A 14,566-nucleotide genomic window follows, 5' to 3' on the forward strand; every position below is an offset into this window, starting at 1 on the left:
CAAACTCACTGCCTAATAATTAATGTCAGATGGGATTGGCTGCATTGTATTGAAATATAGTATCAGCATATATTTGAAAAATCAAACCATGGCTAAAACAAACCCTGTAACATCAAATAAACATTCCAGTACTACGAAATGTGAGTATATAAAATTTGCCTGAAATGTTATAATTTGTGTTTGAAGGATTAACGCAATCCACTGTGTTTTAGAGCAATACAAATTCCTCAAACAGTAATAGAGCATCTCTTTAAAATGGATTCAACTTGGTGATGCAGCATGAACATCCAGAATAACAAGATTGTTGTGTTACTCTTCTCATTGCCATTCTACTTCTGTCCCAGGAGAGAAATTAAAATAGTTCCTGAAACATATAGCAAAGCTATAAACCATGTGAAGCAATATCAGCATTTCCCAGAAGCTCTATTTATTGCATTACCAAATTTTTTATTCATGAACTTTGTTCTAATTGTGTTAGTATCAAAGTATATTATTTTTATTGATGATAATAGTGTATGAAAGTAATTATGCTAGTGATTTTAACATATTAGTTTATTTGTAATACTGATAAAATGTAAGCTTTAAAAATGCATAACAAGTACAATTTTCATATTACATATGTATACAGTTTTGCTTCCTAGACGTATTGTAATATTGTTGTAGGGCCTGAGCCTGAATTCCTTGTGCACCTAAATGTCATGTTTAATTCAGTGAGACTGTTAGGGTGCACAAAAAAAGAAAGAGTGGGCCTATAACCCACCGTAGTGGTTTTTTTATTCCTGTACTTCAGTTGTAAACTCTTTGGGGCAGGGACTGTCTTTTTATTCTGTGAGTGATTCTCCTTTCTATGTGCTACAGTCAAATTAATAATAATAATGGAAAATCTTTCTGCCAGTGAGATGCAGGCTGTAGAGTATTCTCTGAGCCAACAGAAGCCTTAGCACTTTGAATAAAACACTGGAAAATATACAATAAGTATTATTCTGTATTGCCAGGGAGATGGACTGGATGATCTAGGAGGTCTTTTCCATCTCTATCATCTATGATTCAGTATAAACCTAATCCAAAAATCATTGGTCAGTTGAAAGACTCCAATTTATTTGAATGGGATTTGAATGAGATCCTATAAGCATTTCAGACTTTGCATTGCTTTTTCTGTGAGCATAAATATATTGTAAAATGTTCCAGTTAATTCCAAATAACAAAATGTTTCCATTGTACTGCACGTGAATCTTAGGGGTATTTGATAATATGAACTGCATTTTATTTTTACATATTATTTTAGTACAAGGAATGTTCAAGGGTAGTTCCAAGAAATATGAGCTTGTATTATTTAAAGCAGACTATAAAAAAATCCATAGTACCTTCAAACCTATATCAACAAAAGTATTATAGATAAATATTAGACTGAGGAACTTGATAAATAAGTTCAGCAACTTGTATTAAATCTGATGCATACTCTCATGGGAAGTTGTTTGACTGAGAAAATTCATGTATAGTAGTACAGTTACAAGTTTAACCACAGATTTGACTCAGAGGTTATGGATTGTGTTGCATAATAGGTAGGCTGAGGTCATTTATCACTTCTCTGTCATGCTCATTGGTTAGTACGCTGGGGCTGTGGTGCTACATATCAAATCCCTAATCCATTTGTGTTAAGAATGACATTTGGGGCTTTATCATAATGATATGTTAGTGTTCCTCCAATACAGTTTTACAAAATGTGACTAGGTTGTTACAGGATTATTATATGGGGCAGAAGCCAGTCAGAAAAAGTATCTTTAGACTGATAAATAATACAGCATTTTCAAAGTGCAGGGTTCTTTTTACCTTGACTCTTTTGAAGTTAAATAAGACTTGTCCTCTAGTGCTGGAGTAAAGTGAACATCTATATTCACCAAAATTTAGTTTTACATCCACACAATACATTGATAGTTTTTGTTTACTTATTTTTATATTTACAGACTTCATTTTCCTATCTAAGCCAGCACATTGCCTGCAAAATATTTCTTCAGTTGAAATATTTTTTTCATGGGATGATTTGAGTAAAAACAAGTAAAACTGATACTGTAGAAAAATGTTCTTCTTTCATATTTCCAACCAAAAGGAATTTTAATTACACTAATTCTAATTCTTCAACACTTGTGGCTAGGACAAGCATCACCACCCTTTATATAAGTACGTGGGCAGCATGTGACTCCTCCATTTGGGGAGACAGGGCGCGCCTGGACCATGGCCCCATCACAAGGCCCACTCCCGTTTGGCCTCCTCCCACTAAAGCCCTGCCCATTGCCGGCCCCGCTTGGCCCCTTCCCCTGAGGCTACCCCCGACCCTTCTTCCAAGGCCCCTGCCTGCCCGCTGCTCATGCCTCTTTGCCCCCTCCCCCGAAGCCCCCAAGCGGGTGGACCAGGGATGGGAAGAGGTGGAACAAGGTCAGGGCCTCAGTGGGAAGAGAATGAGGGGGTCCTCAGGGTGGAGTGTAGGCATGGACATGGCCCAGGAGCCCTTTGGGCGGTGGCACACTCTAAAGGTGGCAGACTGGCTGTTTGCGGAGGCTTACCCTCCCCTTGCCTCTCATATCTGCCGCTCATGTATAAGCGGCCAGTGAACCTAAAGAGAATATGAAATCTAGTAATGCAATTCATTTATTCAGAGTTATATCAGTGTTAAAAAAGGGTACCCATCTATATGATCTAAATACTCTTGACATCAAAATACATTTATGTTCAGTAATTGGGAATAACCCACCACAAACCCCTCTCTCCTTCACACAATTCCCTATCCCTAGTATTACAATTCCATCCTTTCCATTTTCATAGAATCATAGAATATCAGGGTTGGAAGGGACCTCAGGAGGTTATCTAGTCCAACCCCCTGCTCAAAGTGGGAACAATCCCCAACTAAATCATCCCAGCCAGCGTTTTGTCAAGCCAGGCCTTAAAAACCTCTAAGGAAGGAGATTCCACCACCTCCCTAGGTAACGCATTCCAGTGCTTCACCACCTTCCTAGTGAACAAGTTTTTCCTAATATCCAACCTAAACCTCCCCCACTGCAACTTGAGACCATTACTCCTTGTTTTGTCATCTGCTACCACTGAGAACAATCTAGAGCCATCCTCTTTGGAACCCCCTTTCAGGTAGTTGAAAGCAGCTATTAAATCCCCCCTCATTCTTCTCTTCTGCAGACTAAACAATCCCAGTTCCCTCAGCCTCTCCTCATAAGTCATGTGTTCCAGTCCTCTAATCATTTTTGTTGCCCTCCGCTGGACTCTTTCCAATTTTTCCAGATCCTTCTTGTAGTGTGGGGCCCAAAACTGGACACAGTACTCCAGATGGGGCTTCACCAATGCCAAATAGAGGGGAATGATCACGTCCCTCGATCTGCTGGAAATGCAGACGATCTTCTGTCTTAGGAAAAAACTGAGGCTTACATCAGTAATAATATATTCCAATACAATAAAAATACAGTATTCATCAGCATTCTCCATGGGCTACATTCTATTCCCTACTATTTTAGTACAACTGTTGATTTCAGTGCAGGTACACCAATGCAAACATGTAGCCAGATTTTCCTTCATGGATATAGTATTTTCATTGAAAATAGTGAGTGCCTAGATCAGCTTCACATTGTGATGGTTTTTTTAGTTCCAAGGTAGTGATTTTTACATAATATTGTAGAGTTAATCTGTGCCTAGCAGATTCCACCCACATTCATATAGAACAACAACAACAACAACAAACAACTAGATAAATTCATGGAGGATAGGGTCATCAATTGCTATCAGCCAGGATGGGCAGGGACAGTGTCCCTCAACTCTGTTTGCCAGAAACAGGGAATGGGCGATGGGATGGATCATTTGATGATTACCTGTTCTGTTCATTCCCTCTGGGGCACCTGGCATTAGGGTGACCAGATGTCCCGATTGTATAGGGACAGTCCCAATATTCTGAGCTTTTTCTTATATGGGCACCTATTACCCCCCACACTCTGTCCCAGTTTTCATACTTGTGTCTGGTCACCCTACCTGGCATTGGCCACTGCTGGAAGACAGAATACTGGGCTAGATGAACCTTTGGTCTGACCCAGTATGGCGATTTTTATGTTCTTATGACCAGAGGTCCCAGTTCTGTAGTGGATGTAGTGACAACATATTGGGGTGTTGCTTTGTTATGGGAAGTGGCACTTGTGTGTGTTGATATCATCTAGACATGTTGTGATGTAATCTAAATATTCAGAATACTATTAGGTTATATAAATATAATGTTAATACTATTGAACCAAAGTGCTGTGGAAGAAATTACTGCTGTCTTGTGTAGTGGATTGAAAGTACTGTTCTTTTATATTGCAATAATATAAAGGACTTAAAAAAACCTGTCAAAGTATTGGACTTGTTAGCAGCACTGATTCTTTATCCAAAAAATGCAAACTACTTTTATGCTTTTACTTCTCCAACAAAAATTAATCCATCTGTCTATCACAAAATAGGAAGGAGATTCTTGTAATTTATCCCTTATGAAATAAATATGAAAATAAAAGACAAATTAAATGACATAATAAAGCATGAATTGAAATGAAAAACATTTTTTTTTTTTGCTGGTACAGGAACTATCTGCACAAATACAGAACCTTAACAAATTGTGTTCAAATCCAAGGAAAGGATGTCAATGATGGAAAGGCACAAATATCTTTATATATTTTTTTCACCGTAGGGTAATGATACTGACTCCAACTCAAACAAATTAGCACAGATGTGAAGGACTACATAGGAAATCCCAAGGTACTGCTATCACAATTGCACTGTCATCACTGCAGCATCTGATGAAGTGGGCTTTAGCCCACAAAAGCTTATGCCCAAATAAATGTGTTAGTCTCTAAGGTGCCACAAGTACTCCTCATTCTTTCTTCTGACCTAACTCACTCAAATAATGGTCCAGGTCTTTCCTGCTCCTGCCTCAGGCTCAAATCCTCCCTTTTCCCTCAGGGTAGAGAGTAAAAAAAGAGTCACTCTGTGGCTACTGCTGTAGCCCTGTGACTGTAGTGGCTGCTGCTTGCCCCACAGGGACCATGTCAAACCTATCTTTCCTTTGTGTTTGGAAAATGCTTAGTGTATTCTGGGCATTACTACAGTCTAATTAGTAAGAATGTATCTTTCCGATCCTCTTGCTCATGTCCCTGATCTATAGGACATGCAGAGAGTCACCACAGAGACTGGATTTATAGTGGACTTGGTATGTGGACCCTCTGTGCAGGGTCCCCACATCCTGCTCCATTACCCCTGTGCAGATGAGTAGAATAACGCCAGTTCTGCAGAAGGCCATTGAGTAGGCAACAGGATTTCCTTCCATATTTTAAAAAGGGTTTTTTAACTGCTTTCTATTGTACTTTATGGAGAAACATTGTATACAACCACAGAATAGGAATGCGGTATCTTTTGTTCTCAGAAGTGCTGCAAGTAAAGCACAATTTAATAACGAGAGTAGTAATTAATACCATGATACTCATCTGCTGACCCTGAACTTAAGGTAGAGAAGAAAGAAAATAGTGAGAGAAGAAAGAAAAATAAAAAAATGAAGGCAAAGAAAAAAATTTAAAGGAAAGAAATGGGAAAAATTAGACAGTGAGATTTAAATGAGAAAGGGGAGAAATAAAGAGAAGTGAACCAAAATCATTGTTTCTTTTTTTTGGTATCATGCATAATTGTCACAGAGGAAATTAAGTGGGTGACTAAAATTTGCCTTCTTGTAGGCCCCAAGACAAATTAGACTGTACTTCAAACCTTAAGGCTGAGATTTTCAATACTGACTAAGAAATTTACTTGCACCGTTCCCATTAATTCCAGTGGAACTTGGAAGTCCAAATTCCTGAGGCAGCTTGCAAAACATCAGCCTAAGAATCTTTTAAACCTACAGTATATTGATTAGACCAAAAACTCTTTGCCCAATGGTCTGTTTCTTCAAATGTGTTTACAGAATGCCTATGAGAATGGGACTGTGATTCTAATTAGGGCCTCTGGGTGCTAAAGGAATAGAGACTTTAAATATAATAATTTTTAATGTACCATGCGGTTGATAGCATGGAAGATTATTTTTACTATTCTGTTTCTCTCTCTGATTTTTTTTTAGACACCTTATGTGATGCTCACTGGAACGGGTGCTAACCAGTTTGCTGAGAAGCTAGGCATACCTCAAGTGCCTGTAGAAGAGTTAGTAACAGACCATGCCAAAGCTGAATGGGAGCAATACCGCAAATACAAGCAGACTGTCAAATCACTTTTTAACACAGAATTGTAAGTAGCAATTATGGATATGTTACTGATTTGGTTGACACAAACACTAACTCGGATTTATGCCTTTTGAATGAAGCTGCAAATACTAGTATGTCTGGACAAAGGAAAGGAAAATGTAGCATAGATTGTCACATCATATTTGATTTTGTATATTTCTTGTTTTAGAAAAACACATGGAAACTGAAGAAAGTCTTTGCTACCTAGTGATTTCTTAAAATGTGATTTTGTATTGGATCTACTTAGGGCTAGATCTTGGACCACACTGTGCATATTGGGTTTGATGGCTGAACCGTTTTTCATAATTCACATAGCATGTGTACACATGAGGTGAACCTTGAATCTTGAAGTACAAGTGGAAGCAAAGAGAGGGATTATGAGATCAGATCTGGGTGATGGTTGAATTTAGGAGTTTGCTGGCTTAGAGATAATCTTCATCTAAGATTGAACTTCCAAAAGCCCTCAAGTCCAAATGTAGTAACCACAAATGCATCCATCTTGAGACGGTAGGCCCATGGACAAGCACTTCATCTTTATGGGACTAAAGATACTCATCTTCTGCAGGAACAAAATGAGACAAAATAGGGAAAGTAGAAATAATTTTTTATTGAAAGTAGCATCCAGCCTGATGATGTTGGCAGTATTTGTCTTTGTAGGAAATCTTGTCTTCTAGTATTAACTGGTTAAGGGGATTCATATATTGTACAGTAAAAGGAAGTTGCTAAATTTCAGCAGTCACAGACAAACTTATAGGACTGTCTCAGTATCTTTTTGATAATATTGCAGTGGTCATCAATCATGTTTTAATTCAATGTTTCCCTGATAGAAATCTGACTCATTAAGCCACCCACAGATCAGTTAACTGAGAGTTCAACATCATTATGTAACTAATACAGCTTAATATGATACAATGAAGCCACAGATTAACATTATTATAATGAGAAAGGCAGAATTATTCTCTCTGATCTTTTTTTTTTTAAAGCATCTACGTAATTATCTGCACTAGGCTTTCATGTGTTAAATCTATTTATCAGTCTAAGCAAATATTTTACATTAAAAAAACCCTAGTGTGGTTGCATGGTAATCATTGTTGCTAGGATTTGCATCTGGACAAAAATCTAATATATATTATAGTTTAAAACTGATATGTTCTTTGATTGACTACTATATATTTTAAAATATCCAATGGAGATATGTAGTTATAATCAATGTGAATTTTGGCTCAAATCATCCGCTTTTCAGGAAAAAAGTCAGTATAGGGCACTAGATTTCTGTGAGCTCACAGTGTAATACAGAGGGTAAGACAGTAAATGTGGTCCTTGGATTTATAAGAAGGGGAATAATAAGTAGAATTATGAGGGTGTTGTTACCACTGTATATGGCACTAGTGAGACCATTACTGGAATATGGTGTCCCGTTCCTCTGTGGACACAAGATGTTGACAAATTGGAAAGCACTCAGAAAAGTGTGACTAGAACTACTCAAGGTCTGGAAAACCAAGTTTACAATGAGATAAAGAAGCTCACTCTATTGATCTTAAAAAAAGATTAAGAGGTGACTTGTTCGTGGTCTAGAAATACTTACATGAGGTGAAGATTTCTGATAATAGAAGGATCTTTAATCTCTCAGACAAACATAAGATCCAGTGAGTGGAAGCTGAAGCTAGACAAATTCAGACTAGAATTAAGCTGCAAATTTTTTACAGTCCTTCTCCATTACTTGAAGTTGTTAAATGCAGATTAGATGTTTTCTAAATATATGCTCTATCTCAGACAGAAGTTACAGGCTTGATACAGGATCCACTTGGTTAAATGATCATAACGGTTCCTGCTGGCCTTAATCTGTGAAGTTCCCCTTGCAGTTTACATTCTGTTCATCAGTTGTAGGGAAAGTGATGTCCATTCTCTTGAGAGCAAGGGTCTCAGATCCACTGAGAGCCCACACGTCTACTGAGATTTGCTGAAGGACAGGGTTGTCTGAACACTGGCCAGGTGTCCTGGGATTTCCACTGGGGCCTGCTGGGCGATCACATTCAATGTTACGGTCAATGGGACTATGCTACTGAAGATTCTTCTGCCAGCTGCTGCTGATGCTACCCCTGGAACTCCACTTCAGTACGGGGAGTGTTGATGGGGTTTACATCAGGCAGTGGGATTGGCTCAAAAAGTTAACCTAATTTAGTCTATTTCAATAATTTGTATCTTCATATGGCTTAGAGGATAAATATGCTTACCCCTTAGCTCTGCCCTGATCCAGCATTCTCTATACAGAAATCCTCAGTTTGACAGAGGAGGACCAGGGGAGGAAGGAGGTATACTTTCTCCTTCTGTATCCCTGATCGTGTATCTGCAAGATTTTCATGCCCTTCTACTATCGGGAGGCAGAGGGAGGGGGAATGATTTGCCTTTATTTCTTGTCAAAAGCATGTGTGACTCAAATTGCAGGAATAGGACCTTAGCAATGACACTTCTAGGCATAACAGGGTCTCCAAAAAATGCCTCTAGTGAATTTTAGGATTGACAACCACTGCATGGAAGATAAAGTCCTCTGAAGTGTAAGACAGAATAAAGCAAGGATGGATGGTGGTGAGTTATAGAGGACACAGTAGAAAAGAGCAAAAACTGAATCAAAGTTTTCATAACACTACAATGTTGCTTAAAGACACTTGTCAGCAAACATACTAACAATGATGTGCTGACACTCAGCTATTGGTCAATTTCCCCGTACTGCATTTGGGATATAGGGCCTTATTCTCATTTGCATTAAAGCCCCTTTACCCTACTCTGGTAGTGCAAATGGGCCTTAAACTGGGTTTAGTTTATTCCTACTTTAAGGCCCCTTTACACTTCCAAAGCAATGTACAAGGGCAGAAGTAAATAAGAAGTAGGCCCATAAAATGTAATCTATAATTTTAGACTCACTTGTATTAAAGGCATTAAAGTTCAGTTAAAACTATCCTCTCATCTAGAGTAGTGTAACATGTTAAGGTTGATGGAGAATTGCTTTTCTTTGGTTTGGTTTTGCAATGGGCAGCAAAGTGTTTTACCTACCATATGTCTAGTTGCTGTTCCCCCGGAGCCAGCCTTGTTTCTGCTTTACAGAGATCACTGTCACCCATTTTTAGATAGTCACCATTTGTTTGTCATAGACAGGGTCTCAAGAAAGTGGTGAGGGCAATTATTTCCCATTTCTTTGCTAAAACTGGAGAAAATGTGGGCAATCTCTTGGCAAATGTCATCATTATTCTGCTATCATGTAGGATTCACTGGGATGTTCTATGTTATTTTTATTTTCATTACCTCAGAAGCATAAAATTTTCAGCTTTGCTCCCTTCTCATCAGCTTCTCGATTTCTTTCATGTATCTGAAATCAGAGGCAGATGAGCATCGGAGTCTGAAGAGACAGGAACAACCGATGCACACATGCTACAATATAGTAAGAGGTTATTACATACAGCAAAGTAAACTCTCTATACAGTGTAGAACAGGGGCTCACCTGAGCTAATCACATAACATTAGATGGGGTTCTTTGTAAATTGACAGTGCTGGCCAGCCTCTTGAGTTAGTAACGACAATGAGTTGTTTTGCCAAGTGGCAATGTGTTTCAAAATAAATTCATCCCCTATTCCCTTCAGTCCTCTTTTTTTATATCTTCCTTTCTATCTTACAAAGTGGAATGTAGAAAAAGTATCTTTTTCTTCAGACCTCCTTTCTTCACTCCAATTTCCTCTAATTTTCTCTCTCCTTTGCAAAACACTTGCTCTTCTTATCTCCCTTCTCCTGTTCTCAATCTTTTTTTTATCTCCTGCGCTTTCTGCTCATCTCCCTCCCCATCAACTTCCCAGTTCTTTACCCTTCCAATTCTGATTGCCCAACTCTATTTACATAACTTGTAATACAATAAACTAAACATTTATTTTATTATTCTACAGTAACACTGGGCTAAATTCTCTGCTAGTGCAATTCCCTTGAGTTCAACTGAGCTGCACCCATATACACCAGCAGAAAATTTAGCCCACTGTTGTACATATGGCTAGCACCTTCCCTCCTACAGGATCTCAAAGCATAGGTGCAGTCACACAGAGTGTAAGGTCAACAGAAAATTGTTTACCATGGTGATAGACATTTTAGGCCATTAGTAAGTAACCACTCTCACAACAGTACCATGTACCTCTCAGCTGTATCTCCGCTGATGGAAACCTGATTGGAGCGGAGACAGCTGATTTTTTTTAATTCCTCTCCTCTCCTTTCCCCCATCTGGTTTTATCTTTCCATCTGTTAAAAGAAATGCCATGTTTCAAGCTGCCATACCTGAACTCACAGCCTTCCACTAACAGGATTAACAAACACAGTAAAATGGGAAGTTGTTGCTCGTTCCTACATTACTGGGGGGTGGGCGGGGGAGCTGGCGGAATCTGGATTTTTATCACGGATTGTTGATGAATTTGGTATTTTAGGACCAGGTTCAAACACAGATTCCACTGCCTTCTATACAAGCACTGGATGGAGGGGCTGGTGTTCAAACAGTGATAGGTGCTCACAACCTCCACTTTTCCAGTGGGCCTGCAGCCAGCGCTTCCCCAAAAGCTGGGTGCTCTGACCAGGGAAGTGGCATGATCAGAGCGTCTAGGAACATAAGTCACAAGTTAGGGTTTAAAGTGGAGGACTTTAAACGTAACTTTCTCTCCTCCACAGTAGCTTTCCCCACTGGTGCAGAGGAGTGATTCAAGCCTTCCACCCTTTATTTAGCTTGCAAAATTATACATTTGGAGGGATGCTGGGTCTTAGAGAGACATTCAGTTCAACATTCCCTTTCCCCTCAGTTTGTGGGGGGAGAGAGCGCTAAAACTCATTTTATAGGTTCATGCAACATCATGATCCAGCTCCTCTATCTTCCCAAGGCTTCTCCTGCAAAGAAAAAGAGGTTTAAAAAGAAAACCTATTCTGTGTCCATCTTAGAGTGTAAGCTCCTCAATACAGTGACCTATTTTCTTTGTCACAGGTGTGGATGGTATTTTACAGGCAATATAGAAATAACCACCTACAACACCTCTGAAGTATTGCACCTCGGGTGAAGAGATCAGCTGGTGCACAGCACAGCATGCTGTACAACAACGGAGGGACTTGAGTCAGGGACACTATGATAAACCACTATTTTATGCAGAATGCTGTGGGATTCCTAATGTCCAAGCACAGCACAGACAACTTCATTTTGTCAGGCCTCCTCTGAAACTTACTCATTTAGCTCCCTCCAAAGATATCTAGCTCAAAAGGATAAAGAATTTTGTGAAGCTGTTGTTCTAGGAATCTAGATATTTCAAAACTAATGCTTATCACTGCAAAGCCATTCCCTCGAGCTATCACGTCCTTCATGCTGATTGTCCAAAAAAAAACCCCCCAAACAAAAAACAAACACACACACACACTTTACAGAGAGAGGTATAAGGTAAAAAGAAAAGAAAGTGATATTGAGGGAATGGATTCTCTTGCTCAGAGCAAAGGAGAACAGAATGGTGTTCCAGGCCAGTGGGTTAGCACAAGGGAACATATCACTCCATTCCCGTGTAAAAACATGCCAGAGTGAATAAAGCACTCAAAACCACATGCAGGCTTAACAAAAGTAGTGGAGCTCTAGAATCCACAGGTAGCCCACCTACTTTATTGCTGAGCTCCTCACACCTCCTTCCCACATCAGTGGTAAGATAGCCAGCTCTCAGCAACATTGTCATTGGCTGACAGCCAGTTCCTGCACTCACCTGACCATTAAGAGTGCAGAAGCAGAGTTAATGCTGATTCAAGAAGTATTAAATGGGCCAGATATTTTCATGTGGTCTTTAAAAAGCACGTTCTCCATCACAGTAGACTAGAGACGCAAAGTGGTCTCATGACTAGGGTACTGGACTATCAGTCGGGAGACAGTAGGTCTGTTCTTAGCCCTGCCATTTATCTATTTTGTGACCTTAGGCAAGTCATTTTGCCTCTCTTCTCTCCCACCATTTGTCTGTCTTGTCTATTTAGATCTTTAGGGCAGTGTCTGTCTCCTACTATGTATGTATACAGCACCTAGCACAATGGGGCCCTGATCTCAATTGGGCACCTCTAGGAACTACTCTAATATAAACAACAAAGACTATTCTTTTGCCCATGACCCCTTTTTGGTTGTATGGAGTTACTGCTGCCTCAAGCTGCATAGCAGTAACAAGAGGGAATATCTGTCTTTCCTTCTGCCCAGCTCCCTACCATTTTTGAGATTTTTCTCTTTTCCGTACCATGTCATAAGGAGGGACTAAGGGCTTGTCTACACTTAAAGCATGACAGCAGCACAGCTGCACTGCTGTAGCGCTTCAGTGTAGACACTACCTATGCTGACAGGAGAAGTTCTTCCATCGGTGTAGGTAATGCACCTCCCTGAGAGGCAGAGAATTTTTCCGTTGAGATAGAGCTGTCTACACAGGGACTTAAATTGGCTTAACTATGCCACTCAAGGGTGTGGATTTTTTATACCCTGACAATGTAGTTAAACCAGCCTAATTTTCTAGCATAAACTAGGGCTAAGGTGTTCCCCAAAAGATGTCAGAGAATTGGGTTTATAGTGATACTGTTTCTTGGAATGTGCAGCATTTACTTGAGGTGTTCTAAGCATGGTTTGAGATTATCAGAAGCTCCACTGAGATCAGAGACCTGTAATCTGAAGTAAGGAATAGGCTGTTTAATGAAGAACATTGAAAGTTTCTCATTAAACATTCATATTTACACGGTAAAGTTTTTCTGATGTTAACTAATACACACAGCAGGACAAAGATATATTTGTACAGTCACGTTGGACTCCAATCCTGCTGGAGTCACTAAAGATGTCACTTTGCTTTTTAGCAAGATTGAAAGTAACAGTACTGGTAACAAAAAACCACTTCACAGCTCAGAATTAATTCCTGCCTACAGGCTGCACTGAGCCTCATTTAAAACAAAGTTTTTCTCTAGCCCTTTTTCTTGGGTTACTGCTATAAGTCACATTAAGAAACAAACAAACACCACCACCACCACCACCACAACTTATAGGAGTAACTTTTCTAGTTCCCTAAGTATTAAAACTAACAAGTTTGTAATAGTTTCAAATATTTCTCATATTGAAATTACTTCTAACTCAATTGTGAAAGTGTACAGCTTTAAAAGGACTTGAGGTTCAAACAAAATAACAAATGTGATGCTTTTAAATGTAGAATATGACTGTTCCAGGAGTCAAGGATATTAAAAGGTATAATATAAGTTGTCTGCCAAAACCCCCCCCCACAAATATATGCATGTATATGTTGCAAATGGCTCACTGAATTTCTTGTCTTTAATATAGGTATAAAAACTAGATAAGATCTGGAAGATTTTTTTTTATTAAAGCATACATTTCAGACAAATTCCCTTTTCCCAAAGTAATGTCCCCAGAGATAGCCTGCTGTGGGCCCAGATAAGAATTTATAGCTCCTAGTAAGTCAAATTCAGACTTACAGAAAAAGAGCAAACAGATTAAAATCAGTGGGATTGCACTGGGTCACAACAGTAATGAATCTGACCTGCTGACTTCAAAAGGGATTGAGGCATGCAACACCTTTCAGCATCGGGCCCAGACTTTGTCTTATCAGATACAATAGGTGTAATACAAAGGTTCAGGAGTCACCGTGACAGGATTGGCAATAAGGGCAAATTATTAGTTGGTAAGAATATTTTCCAGTAATGTCTACAAAGGACTAGGTTCTCTTCCCTACAGAAAAGTAGGCATGTTCTCTGTTCTGAAGAGCTCACAGGCTAAAGACAGACAAGGGAGGGAGAAGCAGATACTCCTAGGCTGACAAAGGTAGTACTTGACTATGGGTACATCTACGCTGGAGCTGGGAGGTGTACATTCTAGTTCAAAGAGACATACCTTAGCTGTGATTGAGCTAGCTACTGCACCTCTAAAAATATAAATGCATTTGTGGCAGCACAAGGGATGGGAGGGGAGAGCCATACTTATGGTCTCAGATGTGGTGGTTAGCTCTCCTGCTATTCGCATTGCCACAGCTTCATGACTATTTTTAGCTGCTAGCTCAGTCAGAATGGGTCTGTCTCCTCAAAGTAGAATTTACAATTTTTGTAGATATCTTGGCCACATATAGCGGTCAGCATAAGTTTGTGGTCTTCTACTCCCTTCCACAGAGTTCTATCAATTATTTCTCAAACTTGTCAGTGTAAGTCAGCTAGTTTTTCTGTAGACCTTAGTGCAGAAGTGTATCTTCAGGAGAGGCTTCAGAATA

The 14,566-nt window shown here is 39.4% G+C and overlaps 1 protein-coding gene across 2 annotated transcripts in view; it reads left to right on the plus strand.

Moving 5' to 3' along the window:
• LOC141984669 (isoaspartyl peptidase/L-asparaginase-like) overlaps positions 1–14,566 on the plus strand; it is a 241,812-nt gene that overhangs the window by 100,078 nt on the left and 127,168 nt on the right. For both annotated transcript variants that reach the window (XM_074947901.1, XM_074947902.1), the window contains exon 4: positions 6,125–6,288. In XM_074947901.1, coding sequence (XP_074804002.1) covers positions 6,125–6,288 — 164 coding nt within the window. The remainder of the gene's footprint in view (positions 1–6,124; positions 6,289–14,566) is intronic.

The sequence above is a fragment of the Natator depressus genome, chromosome 3, assembly GCF_965152275.1.
Source record: "Natator depressus isolate rNatDep1 chromosome 3, rNatDep2.hap1, whole genome shotgun sequence".
Taxonomy (NCBI): Eukaryota; Metazoa; Chordata; order Testudines; family Cheloniidae; genus Natator; species Natator depressus.